Source organism: Triticum urartu, chromosome 3A (assembly GCF_056163025.1).
Source record: "Triticum urartu cultivar PI428250 chromosome 3A, HENAU_Tu73, whole genome shotgun sequence".
NCBI classification, from domain to species: Eukaryota; Viridiplantae; Streptophyta; class Magnoliopsida; order Poales; family Poaceae; genus Triticum; species Triticum urartu.
In genome coordinates, this window is record NC_141875.1 from 550,828,310 (window position 1) to 550,842,926 (window position 14,617).

The 14,617-nt window shown below is 49.1% G+C and overlaps 1 protein-coding gene across 1 annotated transcript; it reads left to right on the forward strand.

Annotated features, from left to right (window-relative positions):
- Window positions 1–12,535: 12,535 nt before the first annotated feature.
- Window positions 12,536–14,349, forward strand: LOC125548708 (uncharacterized). Its single transcript, XM_048712260.2, has one exon. It carries the CDS (start codon window positions 12,593–12,595, stop codon window positions 13,949–13,951), a length of 1,359 nt encoding a protein of 452 aa, XP_048568217.1. The 5' UTR covers window positions 12,536–12,592; the 3' UTR covers window positions 13,952–14,349.
- The last annotated feature ends 268 nt before the right edge of the window (window positions 14,350–14,617 follow it).

Below are 14,617 nucleotides of genomic sequence, written 5' to 3' on the forward strand. Positions count from 1 at the left end.
GCCTACATTACATTGATGAATTGGAGCTAGTTCTATGTCACCCTAGGTTATGACTGTTACATGATGAACCGCATCCGGCATAATTCTCTATCACCGATCCATTGCCTACGAGCTTTCCATATATTATTCTTCGCTTATTTACTTTTCCGTTGCTATTGCTATCATCACCACCAAATACCAAAAACATTACTTTGCTACCGTTACCCTTTGCTATCGTTACCACTACTATCATATTACTCTGCTACTAAACACTTTGCTGCAGATATTAAGTTTCCAGGTGTGGTTGAATTGACAACTCAGCTAGTAATACTTGAGAATATTCTTTGGCTCCCCTTGTGTCGAATCAATAAATTTGGGTTGAATACTCTACCCTCAAAAACTGTTGCGATCCCCTATACTTGTGGGTTATCAGACTCCTCGCCCGAAGAGGAAAAAATCTTTAAGGATTTGAGACCTCTCGAACAGTGACCAGCTCTCGCCGCATCTTGACAGTCAGTTTTCGGCTTTCTCTACTGAGGTGCTCGTCCGGAAGAACCGGGACACAATCGCAGTAGTTCTCCCAGTTCTACCTTAGCCGATATAGCGGAACGTAAGGTACCAAAACATGGGAGCCGGGCAAACCCAACTATTGACCCAAGACATGATTCGGAGCTGATGCATATAATGCTATAAGTTCGGGGTGCTGCACTGTCGAAAGTGTTCGGACTTTTCATGACGTGTTATGGGGTAAACTGAAGCCCCTGGCACACTGGTCGTATCAACTATGTACGGGTGCGATTTGTCGTAAATAAGCAGACAAGAAAAAAAGGTAAAGGAATGCAATAATGAGCTAATGATGTACATTGTTATTTAAATGATACGTCAAAGCGTATGCATACATGTAGTGCAGTGAGTAAAAGATAGGACTATTTGACATGTCCTATCCAAGGTCAAGCTGCATGTGGCTATGCAAAACAGGTATATCGATCGTTATCAGAGACCACCTGAGGATTCCCTTGTATGTCAAAGCTTCTTGTTTCCTTGGTGTTTCCTTCCCGTGACGGGTCCGATAATCAGACAATCGGAGAGGGCCTTCAGAGAATAGGGGCCTGAAAGGAAGAAAATGTTAAAGGTATATGGGTCCTGAAGCGGTTGAGCTGCATTGTGGGCTGTGCCTCCGCCTATGCCCATGGTATCTTGAGTGTGTAATTATGTGCGCGCGGCGCAAATTTCGCCGCTCGAGTGGGACTAGGACGGAGGCCGAATTGCTAGGCGAGCTCTAAACGTGCCTGGCGATCCTCTTGCAGGGTACTCCGGACTCGCTTGAAGGTGTCCGGGGTCTTTTTCGCCGAATTGGCGGTTTGCCTCATAAGGCTGCTTTGCGCTTCTGCTGCGAGGGTCATAGTGTGCTCCTCCGTGTGGAGAGAGCGTTCTGTGTTTCCATTAACTTATAACCCTGCGAGGTCCTGGCATTTTGAGCTTGAGGTATGCATAATGCGGTACCGCATTGAATCTGGCAAATGCGGTTCGTCCGAGCAGTGCATGATAGCCACTGCGGAAGGGGACAATATCGAAGATTAACTCCTCGCTTCGAAAGTTGTCCGGAGATCCAAAGACTACTTCCAGTTTTATTGAGCCTGTGCAACAGGCCTCTACACCTGGGATGACACCTTTAAAGGTGGTTTTGGTGGGTTTGATCCTCGAGGGGTCTATGCCCATTTTACGCACTGTATCCTAATAGAGCGGGTTCAGGCTACTGCCATCGTCCATAAGGACTCGAGTGAGGTGAAATCCGTCAATGATGGGGTCAAGGATCAATGCGGCAGAAACGCCATGATGGATACTGGTGGGGTGGTCCCTGCGATCAAAGGTGATCGGACAAGAAGACCATGGGTTGAACTTTGGGGCGACTGGCTCCATCGCATAGACGTCCCTCAGTGCACGCTTCCGTTCCCGCTTGGGAATATGGGTTGCGTATATCATGTTTACCATTTACACTTGGGGAGGGAATTTCTTATGACCTCTTGTGTTTGGCGGCTGGGGCTCCTCGTCGTCGTCGCTGTGCAGCCCCTTTTCCTTGTTTTCGGCACTTAACTTGCCAGCCTGTTTGAACACCCAGCATTCTCTGTTGGTGTGGTTGGCTGGTTTATCGGGGGTGCCGTGAATTTGACACGAACGATCGAGTATGCGGTCCAAGCTGGACGGGCCCGGATTGCTTCTTTTGAACGACTTTTTCTGCTGACCGGATTTAGAGCCACTGAATCCGGCATTAACTGCCGTGTCTTCGGCGTTATCGCCGTTGTTGTGGCGCTTGTGTCTGTTGCGATGTGGCCTGCCGTTGCTATCTTTGCCATCTGAATTGCCAGGGTTTCTTGAAGTGTTATTGCTGCGAGCCAGCCAGCTATCCTCGCCCGCACAAAAGCGGGTCATCAGTGTCGTGAGGGCTGCCATGGACCTCGGCTTTTCTTGGCCGAGGTGTCGGGCGAGCCACTCGTCGCGGATGTTATGCTTAAATGCCGCTAAGGCCTCGACATCCGGATAGTCGACGATTTGGTTCTTTTTAATTAGGAACCGAGTCCAGAATTTCCTGGCTGATTCCCCTGGCTGTTGGGTTATGTGACTCAAGTCATCGGCATTCGGTGGTCGCACACAAGTGCCCTGGAAGTTTTCAAGGAATGTGTCCTCCAAATTCTCCCAACTGCCAATGGAGTTTGCCGGCAGGCTATTGAGCCAATGCCGAGCAGGTCCTTTGAGTTTTAATGGGAGGTACTTGATGGCGTGTAGATCATCACCGCGGGCCATGTGGATGTGGAGGAGGAAATCCTCGATCCATACCACGGGGTCTGTTGTGCCATCGTATGATTCAATATTCACGGGTTTAAAACCTTCTGGGAATTCGAGATCCATTACTTCGTCAGTGAAGCATAGGGGGTGTGCGGCGCCTCTGTGCCAAGCTATATCACGACGCAGTTCATACGAGTCTTGTCTGCTATATTCGGCCCGGCCAGATTTTCTTTTAGTATATCCGGCGTGACGGTCCTCGTCGTGCGTTGGGGCGCGCCCCCGTGATCCGTAGATCGATCTTGTACGTCCTGCTTTGTTTTCCAATATGTCTCGCAGGTCCTGCGTGTTGCCCCGGGCCTTGGTGTTTTTGTTTGACTGGCGACGGGGTGCGGGCTGGACTTCAGGCTGATACGCCACTTTGTCTCGGCCACGAGGTGGCCGGTCAGCCGCATCATACGCTGGTAGTGTAGGCTTTAATGCTTCCTCCTCGAGTTGGGGTAGCAACCTGCGCTTTGGGTAACTTTTGTTGGGCGCTCGAGTTCATATTCCTCGGCTGCCAGCACCTCGGTCCATCTATCCGCTAGCAGATCTTGATCAACTTGAAGCTGTTGTTGCTTAGTTTTTGTTGTGGCTATAAGCCGACGCTTGAAGCGCTCCTGCTCGACGGGATCCTCAGGCACGATATATTCTTCGTCGCCGAGGCTCACCTCGTCATCAGAGAGAGGCATGTAATTGTCATCCTCTGATTCTCCGTCTGCCGCCTGTTCCTTAGGGCTAGCTTGCCCATCCTCTCGCTCGAAGCCTGGCTGGAGGGGATTGTCTTCGGCACTGTCCGCAGCGTTATTGTCTCTTGTGCCGGTATCGCTGCTTTTGCTATGGCGGGGCTTAGAGCGGTGCCGATGACGCCGGTGCTTAGATTGCTTCTCGAGGGGATTATCCTCCGTTGCCTTATTGCCATCGCTTTCTTTGGGGGTGACCACCATGTATATATCATATGATGAGGTGGTTGTCCAGCGCCCTGTGGGCGGTGGTTCATGTTCTTCTCCTGCATCGTCGTCCATACCGTCGATGTCTTCAGAGCCGAAATCAAGCATGTCGGTTAAGTCGTCGACATTGGCTATTAAGTGGGTGGTGGGTGGGGGACGAATTTCTTCATCGTCCGCTTCCCACTCGAGCCGGACACAGTTCGGCCAAGGGCCTCCTGACAAGGAGAGAGACCTTAATGAATTTAGCATGTCGCCCAAGGGCGAGTGCTGAAAGATATCCGCAGAGGTAAACTCCATGATCGGTGCCCAATCAGATTCGATAGGCACGGATGCAGGCGGTTCGGAGCCTATGGCCGGGGACAAATCCAAGGGTCCAGCAACACAGGTCTCATAGGGGGTGAAGTCAGTATTCGGCTCTATCGCCGCTGGGTGTGCGGCCTCCATGGCGGGGTCCATCCACCCGTCCTCGGAAGGCACGATCTGCTCCGGATTGAGGGCCAGAGTAGCCACAGGTGTGATCTCCCGAACACTGTCCGGCGGCAGAGCTAAGTCATGCTCGTCGTGACTGTGCGGCGCACCTGACATGGGCTCGAATCCGTCGAAGATCAAGTCTCTGCGGATGTTGGTAGTATAGTTCAAGCTTCCAAACCTGACCTGATGGCCAGGGGCGTAGCTCTCGATCTGCTCCAGATGGCCAAGCGAGTTGTCCCACAGTACGAAGCCGCCGAACACGAAGATCTGTCCGGGGAGAAAAACCTCACCCTGGATCGCATCGTTGCCGATGATCGAAGGAGCCATCAAACCTTATGGTGATGACACAGTGGAACTCTCAATGAAAGCACCAATGTCGGTGTCAAAACCGGTGGATCTCGGGTAGGGGGTCCCGAACTGTGCGTCTAAGGCAGATGGTAACAGGAGACGGGGGACACAATGTTTACCCAGGTTCGGTCCCTCTCGATGGAGGTAATACCCTACTTCCTGCTTGATTGATCTTGATGGTATGAGTATTACAAGAGTTGATCTACCACGAGATCATAGAGGCTAAACCCTAGAAGCTAGCCTATGATTATGATTGTTGTTGTCCTACGGACTAAACCCTCCGGTTTATATAGACACCAGAGGAGGCTAGGGTTACACAGAGTCGGTTACAAGGGAGGAGATCTACATATCCGAATTGCCAAGCTTGCCTTCCACGCAAAGGAGAGTCCCACCCGGACATGGGACAAAGTCTTCAATCTTGTATCTTCATAGTCCAACAGTCCGACCAAAGTATATAGTCCGGCTGTCCGAGGACTCCCTCATTGGGAAGGCCCACTCTGCCTTGATGAAGGCTGTTGCTTTTAACTGCTCCCAAAATCACGATGTTGTCACGCGCCTTATCACCTCCAAAAATGCTCTAAAGTCTCGTCTGAGAGAATCTGGAGTGTTCGATGTGAGTGATGATGACCGTTTTCCTGATGAGCCCCCTTCCGACTTTGGCTTTCCTTCGGGTCCTGAGTGGTCTGACTTCTTTGACGAGGCCGGTGGTAGTGGTGCTCATGATGATGATGATGAGGCAGGGTTCTGATGATGATGATGTTCTGGTTGCTCCTCTTGGCCCCCTTTTGGGTACTTGCTGCCAAGGGGGAGTAGTATCCATTGATATAAACTTGTATTGCACTATGATATGTATCGTACCATGAACCTTGTTATGATCATTGTTACTTTAGGTTCTATGATGTGATATTAACTTGTATTGCACTATGATATGTATCGTACCATGGACCTTGTTATGATCATTGTTACTTTAGGTTCTATGATGTGAGTGATGAATCTATTTGAATGTTATCATGTGCAACTTGTGATTTGAATGTGTTGGTATCACCCTGAGGGGGAGCTCCTCTCATGCTTATTTTTCTTTGTTAAGGGGAGCTCTGCAACAAATCCCTTCGATACTCAAAGTTTTTATTTTAAGAAGTACATGTATGTTGTCATCAACTACCAAAAAGGGGGAGATTGAAAGTGCAATCATGCCCTTAATCTTATTTTGATGTTGATGACAACATGCATGTATGGGACTAATCATGTTTATCAAGTATATCTCAGGATTATGTCTCAAAGGCCGTGTGTGGATCATGACTAAAGACAACTGCATATAACTCAAGATTGGAGATACAAGACAATAGCATTGGCTTTGTTTACGGTTTGTTCTTGAGTACAGGGATCCCACACTATTAAGAGGGGATCGATGGATCTAGTGAAAGATTTGCTCAAAACCCACAACTCCATTTTTCACCAGACGTCCCGTATGTTACGGATGTCCGATCCCTTTTAGCTGTCCGGACGTCCGGCTCTCGTCGGTCGTCCGGTGTTTCTTCACAGAACAATATTCACGGGTGTCCGAGCTTCTCCGGACGTCCGGTCGCCGGATGTCCGTTTACCTCCGGACGTCTGACACTTTCTCAACAGAAAAGTTTTTACGGATATCCGGTCTTCTACGGACGTCCAGTCACCGGACGACCGAAACGGCTCGGGCGTCCGTTAGCTGAATGCTGATTCGTGGCTTGTGTTTCTCCAGCGTCTGGACGACCGATGTCTGTCGGACGTCCGGACCTATCTGTGCCACTGGACGTCCGGTCCTGTCCGGACGTCCGACGCCTCCTGTGCACTTGAGTTGCTCAAACGGTTACTTTTCCACTTCCACTATATATTGCCTTCTCCCCCACGGGATAAGGTTGACCATTCACTTTGAGCTTGCTAAGAGCATCTCCAGCCGTTGGCCCCCCAGGAGGCGCTAAAAATCGCCCCCTGGGGGCGCACCGGCGCAAAACGCGCGTTGGGGGCATGATGCCACCCATCCGCGGCGCCCACGGGATTTTTTTGAATGGCGCAAACATGGCGAGTTCATGCATATTTCGGTGACTTCAAATCAAATTCGACCAAACACGGCACAAACACGCCCGCTCATACATATTTAAAATATTTTACAAAAAAACGCACTACTAGGCCCGCCCGCCGTCTCGCTCGCCTTGCCGCTCCTCGCCGGCCGCCGCCCTTGCAGTTCTACATGCCGAGGAGGCTGTAGAACCGCGTGTAGTCACCGCCGTCGTCGTTGTCGTCGTTGTCATCATCGTCGTCGTCGTCGTCGTGGCCGCCTCCATCGTGGTCGTCGTCCCTGCTGCAACCCTCCCCCGGTTGGCGCGACGGGTTGGAAGGTTCGGCGGCATCCTCCTCGTCGTCGTTGTCGAGGATCACGATGCGTGCTCCTCCTCGCTCCCACGCTTGCGGGCGGCGATCCCCTCCAGGGCCCGGGTCTGCCGGGTCATCTCCATCCGGAGGTAGTCGTCGCGCGCCCACCGCAGGGCGTCCGCGTCAGAGAAGCCGCTTCGGGCTATCTCCTCGTACTCCGGGGGGAGACTGGGCTCCGGCTTGGGCACGACGAGGACGAGGCGCCCGGAAGCGGGGGTGGAGTCGGCGATGCAGATACCGGAGCTGCGGGTGCGCCGGCTGACAGGCGTGTCCTGGGGCTCCGGCTTGACGGGGCGGAGGCTGGGAGAGCCGGTCGACCGACCGGACAAGGAGGAGGACGCCCCGGGGTCCATGCACCTCGGCGTCCACGAGCTCCCACGGCGACGAGAGAAGGACGGCGGGGAGGGGTACTCCAGCCTCGACGTGTTGCCACCCTCGATGTACTCGAGGACGGCCTCCAAAGTGCGGCCGGGCACGCCCCACCATCGGCACCGTCCTTCGAAGTTGAGCCTGCCGGAGGGCACGACGCCATTGGTGGCCTCGAGTTGCTTGGCGTGACGGCGGCGGAAGTAGGGCTCCCAGAGCAGGCTGTTGGGGACGTAGCGCGGCCCCTCCCTCGCCGCCCGCGGCAGAGAGGCGCGAATACGCGCGATCTCCGCATGACGCGCCGCCCCGGTAGGCGGTGGTGGCACCGGGACCCCGCCGGCGCTGATTCTCCACGTCCCGGGCACCCACATGTCCGGCGGGACCGGGTACTCGGCCTCGTAGAGGAGCCGAGCTTCGTTTTCGTGAAGGTGGCGGCGGCCGAAGCCGTTCGCCGCCGCGCCGTTGCCTGGGAATCGTTCGGCCATTTCTACGAACTGGGATGGCGAGGCGAGAGGGAGGAAGGGGAGATAGGGCGCATCGGCAACGGAGACTCTGTGCGTGCCACCGGCGCGCTGGGGTCGGCTTATATAGGTGGAGGCGGCGCGAGCACGCGTGGCGGCTTCATCTACGCGTGGCATGCGCGGGGACGTGCGTCGTCACGCCTTCACTGCGCCGCCCGTGAGGCATCAATGGCGGAGGCTGACCGGCGCGGCAGCGCGCGGTAGTTTTGGCATTGATTCGTCGCGGGAAACGAGGCGATGAGGACGACGAAGCGGCGAGAAGCGAGACGAGTCGCTGGCAAGGAGGGCCCGCGGATCTTTCGCGCCAAAAACGATTCGCCCGGCGCTCCCGAGTGCCCCCAGCGCGCCGAGTTCGGGTTCGGTCCGCCGGCGCCAATTTCGGCCCGAGCCGGCGAAAATTGGGCCCTTGGGGGCGCGACTGGGCCAATTTTTTGGCGCCGGCGGCCGAAAAGTCTCCTGGGGGGCCTTGTTGGGGGCGCGGCTGGAGATGCTCTAAGAACACATTTCACTCACTCTCTCACTCTTCCACACCAAGTCTTAGATCCCCAAGGGATTTGAGAGCACTTGAGAGAAGTTGTCCGATCAAGTGATAGATCCACTCCTTCCCCACCTTTGCACCAAAGGAATTTGTGATTTGAGCAAGTCTTGAGTTTTTTCTCCATCATTCTTGTTACTCTTGGAGGTTGGAGACTCCTAGGCGGTAGGAGTCATTCGGAGAGGAATCAACCATTGTGATTACCCCCGGAAAGTTTGTGAGGGTTCGGAGACCACCTCAAGGTCTACCACTAGTGGTTGAGAAACGCCTTCGTGGTGTTGTCTCAAAGGGAGAATAGGGTGAGCCTTCGTGGCATTGGTGTGCCTTCGTGGTAACATCCACCTCTCTAACGGTGACGTAGCTTCCCTCCAAGGAAGTGAACATCGCCATACATCCTCGTCCCTCGGAGTTGCAGTTATTCCTAACCCTAACTCTCTACTTGTGGTTACTTGTCTCTTAGCACTTACTTGTATCATATTGTGCTTGCTTACTTACATACTTGTGCTACTTGTTTATCCTGCTTAGCTCTTAGTGCTACACTTGCAATTGTTAGGCTTATCTTCATATTCCGTATTATTACCTAAAATTGCTAAGTAATAATTAAAATTTGTAATTATACCTATTCACCCCCCTTTAGGTCCATCTCGATCCTTTCAGCATTGCCGACGCAGTGGATGGGGGTGGGGCGGCCGCCATGACCTCCAGCCTGAGTGGTGGCGGAACCACTAACAAGCTCTCACCGAAAACGACGTGCTCGTGCACGAGAAGCCTCCCGCCATGCTGCAAGCTTCAAAGCCGATCAGGTGTTGCAACCAGCAGCAGGTTTTGCTAGAACCGGCCGGTGGTGGTGCTGGAACCGGCCTGGAGCGGTGGTGCAACTAGCATCATTTTTTGCTGGACCTGGTCGGCGGTGGTGTTGGAACCGACCTGGCGCGGTCCTACATCCGCCACCAGAGATGCTGGAAATCGCCTTCGTGGTGAGTTGGAACCTGCAAACCAAGTGCTACATTGGGGCGAAGGCATGGTGAGGACGTCGCGACAATGTTGCAACTGGCGTCACGATTTGTTGGAATCGGCGTCGCATTTTGTTGGAACCGGAGACCGCGTTTGCTGGAAGCACCCATCGCAAGATCGATGAAATGCTGCAACCAGCATGGTGATTTGATGGAACCATTTGTCATGGTTTGCAGGAACCGACTTTTCCTCCCTCAATGGTGACCATGGTGAGCGTGGGCATGTAGTGCGTTTTTCTCCTCTCTAGTTTTGCAGGAACTAGGGTCATTTTTTGCTAGAATGAGAAACATTTTTATACCACTTTTTTTATTTTTGCTGGAACCAGACCAATTTCTCCTACCATCATCTTTTAATTTTGTTGGAAGCAGCCTAGATTTTTGCTACCACCGTCTTCCATTTTTGCAATGTCGGCCATGCCAAAAACCATTGGTGATGGGGGGTTACCACCGTTGGCGACAAGAGTTGCAACAGAGGGGGCTGCAAACCATCAGCGACATTTTGTTGCAACGCCGGCGGCCACTAGGTGCGACGAGGTTGGTGGCGCTGCACGACAATGCGACGGGCCCGGGAGAGGAGAGGCAGGACAGCCGTGCGGAGACAAGCGGGAGGCGGAAAGCCGGCTGCGCAGCGGTGTTCGTGACGGTGCTGCAAGGTAAGACGAGGAGGCGAGGCGGTCGGCACGTGCGGGGGCGGTGCTCTCCTTTTCCTCTCTTTTTTCCTGTGCGGGAAGTTGATGATGGGGGAGGACGTGGGACAGATCTGACTGTTGTACGCGTGCAGGGCAGACGGCTCCGGGCCAACCGGCTGAAAAATTGGGCCGGCGCGCCAGCACCTAGCATTGCCCAAAGAAAAAGAAACCAGCTAGGCGCTGCCTGAAATTGAACACGTGAATTTTTATTGTTGAACATGTGCCACTAGCCACTGGAGCGAAAGCGCAATTTCCTTTTTAAATCTTTCCGAAATGACACATTTAAAGCAATCTTTACAGAATTTTCGAACATTTTTGGAAAGTCTAGGAAAACAATTAAATGCTAAATATTGTTCTGAAAATGAAAAACTTTTTGGAATTGAAAACATTTTTTACTCTGCATATTTTTTGAAAACTTGAACAAATTCTGAAATCCTGAACATTTTTTCAATTTGCGAGCAATTTTTTAAAACAGAAACAATTTTCAAAACTCAAAACAAAACTTGAAAACAGGAACATATTTTGAAATCCGTGAACATTTTTTAATAGGAAAACATTTTTTAAATTTTTGGACATCTTTTGATCAATGAAGAATTTTTTAAAAATTACTCCCTCCGTCCCATAATATAAGACGCTTTTTAACACTACACCAGTGTCAAAAAACATTTTATATTATGGGACAGAGGGAGTAGAACATATTTATTGAAAACACTAACAATCTTTGAAAATTGTTAACACATTTTGAAGTTCAAAACGAATTATGAAAATGAGAACAAAAAATAACATACCGAACAATTTTGGAAAAACACCAACAATTTTGAAACTATGAACATTTTTTCAAAACTTGAAGGAAACATAATTTTTTTTAAATGAAAGAACATTTTTAATACAATAAAATCTTTTGAGTCTATGAATATCTTTAAAAATGATTTTTTTAGAAAACACAAACAATCTTTGAAAATTGGAACACATTTAAAATTCCAATTGTTCTTTGAATTTGTGATTTTTTTGAAAATGGGAATATTTTTTAAATTTAGAAACATTTTTTGGATCTGTTAACAAATTCGAGAAACGAGAACATTTTCTGAAATTGAGTAACTATGTTTGGATTTTATGAACAAATTGTGTTAAAATACGAACATGTTCTTAATTTCCAAAAACATTAATGAATTTCTGAACAATTGATTTTAAATGCCAACATTTTTTGGGAAAGAAAAAAAGAAAAACAAAGAAGGAAAAAAAAGAGAAAGAAGAAGAAGCACAACAACAAAGCCTTTAAAAAACAAAAACAGAAAAACGAAAATTTAAAATGAAAAAAGGAAGCAGAAAAAGAAAAGGAAAAAGCCGTATAATAAACCTTCTATACGGTTCCCATACCTGAAAAAATGGCTGGGAAACTTCTATAGGAGCTTCGCAAAACCAAAACTGCTAAGCGATGCGAACAGTGGGAGATGGGCGCCGGTTAGGAGCTCTCAGATGGGCTGGACCAAGTGGTCGTGCGCCTGCCGCACAAAGAGTTCCCGCAACATTATCTTCGTTGCATAATTTTTTTTTGCAATTTGACCTCTGTTGCAAAAAAAATACAAGGATGTTTTTTTGCTACATGATCTCTTGTGGAAAAAATTGCAACTCAAACCTCTGTTCAAATGTTTCTGAAATAAGGTCTATATTGCAAAGGATTCTACAACAAGACTTCCGTTGCAAAAGCAACACAACCTCTGTTACAAATATTTCTGAAATAAGATCTCGGTTGCAAAGAGTTTTGCAACAAGACTTTTGTTGCAAAAATAGAGCACGACGCTCGGTCGTTAGATTGAGCCAGATTGAACGGCTAGTGAGGCGACGAATCTTTTTAAAAAATCTGCCAGCCAACACGTAGCAATCCCCTTAAAATATTCTACATATATATACAAAAAATACTCTTCAAAACACATTAAAAAATGTTTAAAAAGTATTTGAAAAATGTCAAAAAAGTATTATAAAATTTTGAACAAGAATTTGAAAAATATTGAACAAGTATATGAAAATGTTGAATAAGTATTAAAAATGTTGAATAAGTATTTAACAAATGTTGAATAAGTATTAAAAATTGTTGAACGAGTATTTCAAAATGTTGAATAAGTATTAAAAATATTGAAGAAGTATTTGAAAATGCTGAATAACTATTAGAAAATGCTAAAGAAGTATTTGCAAAATGTAGAACATGTATTTTAAAAAAGTTGAACAAGTATTTAAAAATATTGAATAAGCGTTTGAAAAATATTGAACGTGTATACAAATAATGTTAATCACTTTCTAACATTTAAGATGTTGATCACTTTCTTTGTGGCTGGGCTGGGCTGAGCCGGGCTGGTACTTGGGAGACGGTCAGATGGGCTAACATTTTGACGACCTAATAACTAAGAAGAAGTGTATAGAGCAGGAAAACCCTCGTTCGCCCATTCCGCTCCTCTCGCCCCAAACCGCCCCCATCCGCCGCCTTCCCATTCCCATGGCCTCCGCCGCCGCCGCCGCCCGGGCGAACAGCCTCTCCCGCATCTTCTCCTCCTCCTCGCCAACGGCAAAACTACCCAAGCACAATCCCAAGACCAAGCGCGCGCCGGCGCCGGCGCCGACGCCGAAACCGTCTGCCGCCGATGCTGACTCCATCGCGGGCCAGAAGCTCCCGAAGCCCCTCGACGCACAGCCCGCCGCCAAAGCTGAGTCCGACGCGGACCGCAAGCTCCCGAAGCCCCTTGACGATATCCTCATTGCCCTCATCCGGCAGCGCGACCCTGATAAGCTGGTCTCCGAGTTCGTCCAAGCGTCAACCGTGTCGTCGCGCTTCCGCGAGCGGCACCGCGTGTACGAGGTAGCGGTGAGCCGCCTCACTTCCTTTGGCCGCCAAGACGGCATCGAGGCCATCATCGAAGCGCAGAAGCCCTTCCTCGAGACCTCAGACGAGGGATTCGCCACGCGCCTCATCCGCCTCTACGGCCGTGCCTCCATGCCATCCCACGCTGCCGCAACCTTCCATGAACTTCCCGCGCAGCATAAATCCACCATGACATTCAATGCCCTTCTTGCAGCGTACGCCGAAGCTGGGGATTTGGACGTGCTCACTGCTGCATTCCAGGATATCCCAGCCACCCACCCCTCGATTGTTCCCAGCGTATACTCGTACAACATACTCATCCGCGCATTGTGCCAGAAGTCTGACCTCTCAGCTGCTCTTGATGTTGTTCTTCTCATGGAGAAGCATGGTGTTTCAGCTGACATTATTACTTTCAACACTCTGTTGAATGGGTTTTGTAACAATGGCCCCACGGATGAAGCAGAGACAGTATGGGAGATGATGAAGGAGAGGAATTTGGAGCCAGATGCAAAGTGCTACAATGCCAAGCTGCGGGGTTTGGTTGCAGAAGGGAGGATTGATGATGCAGCTGCTGTGCTTGAGAGGTTGGAGAAGGACGGGCCAAAACCCGACACGGTATCCTACAATGAGTTGATTCGAGGATATTTGAAAGCAGGGATGTTACAGGAGGCCAAGAAGCTGTATGATGATTTGGTAAAAAATCACTGTGCCGCAAATAAGGGAACTTATGAGACTCTCGTGCCACACCTTCTGCAGGTTGGAGACCTGGATTGTGCACTGAGGTACTGCTATGAAATGTTTAGTCGTAAAAGGGGCTGTAGAGTGGAGTGTGGAGTGCTGCAGGATGTAGTGAATGCATTGGTAGATGCATCGAGGGTGGAGGAGGCTGCCAAGCTTGTTGATATCGGGCGGAAGAAGTACTACTACTCACGAAAGGGTTTGAGAATGCCAGGTAGTGCAAAAGGCAGTGAATTAAGAGCTGAAACTGATGAGTAAGAAGCAATATCAGAAGAAAAGGAGTGTGAAGTGGAACACAAGACTGAAAAGTAAAATTCATAGGTCAGACTTTGACTGATGCATGCCAAATTTCACCATGATTTGTTTTACTCAGTTTCTCTGTTGGCATGATAGAACAATAAGTGCAAGTTAAAGTAGTGGTTTAACTAGTTTAATAAGGTACTCCCTCCGTTCGGAAATACTTGTCATCAAAATGAATAAAAAGGGGTCCCTTTTTATTCATTTTGATGACAAGTATTTCCGAACGGAGGGAGTACCTTATTAAACAAGTATTTCCGGACAGAGGGAGTATTGGTTAAGCTTGCCCTGTGCTGTAAAACTTATTGAAAATGTTTTTATCCATTTTGGAAGAGATCCACAGGAAGTCTTTATTCTTATCTGCAATGTTTTGCTTGTGCTGATTATTCTCGTTGCATCAAATTCCTTGTATGGATGTAATATTTGTGTTTGGAAACATCCTCCAAGAGTGCCAACATTTTTTGGAAAAGAAAAAAAGGAAAACAAAGAAGGAAAAAAAGAGAAAGAAGAAGAAGAACAACAAAAACAAAGCCTTTAAAAATCAAAAACAGAAAAACGAAAATTTAAAATGAAAAAAAGGAAGCAGAAAAATAAAAGGAAAAAAGCCGTATAATGAACCTTCTATAC

Coding starts and splice junctions, on each gene's coding strand:
- LOC125548708 (XM_048712260.2), top strand. CDS start 12,593: ATGGCCTCCGCCGCCGCCGCCGCCCGGGCGAACAGCCTCTCCCGCATC.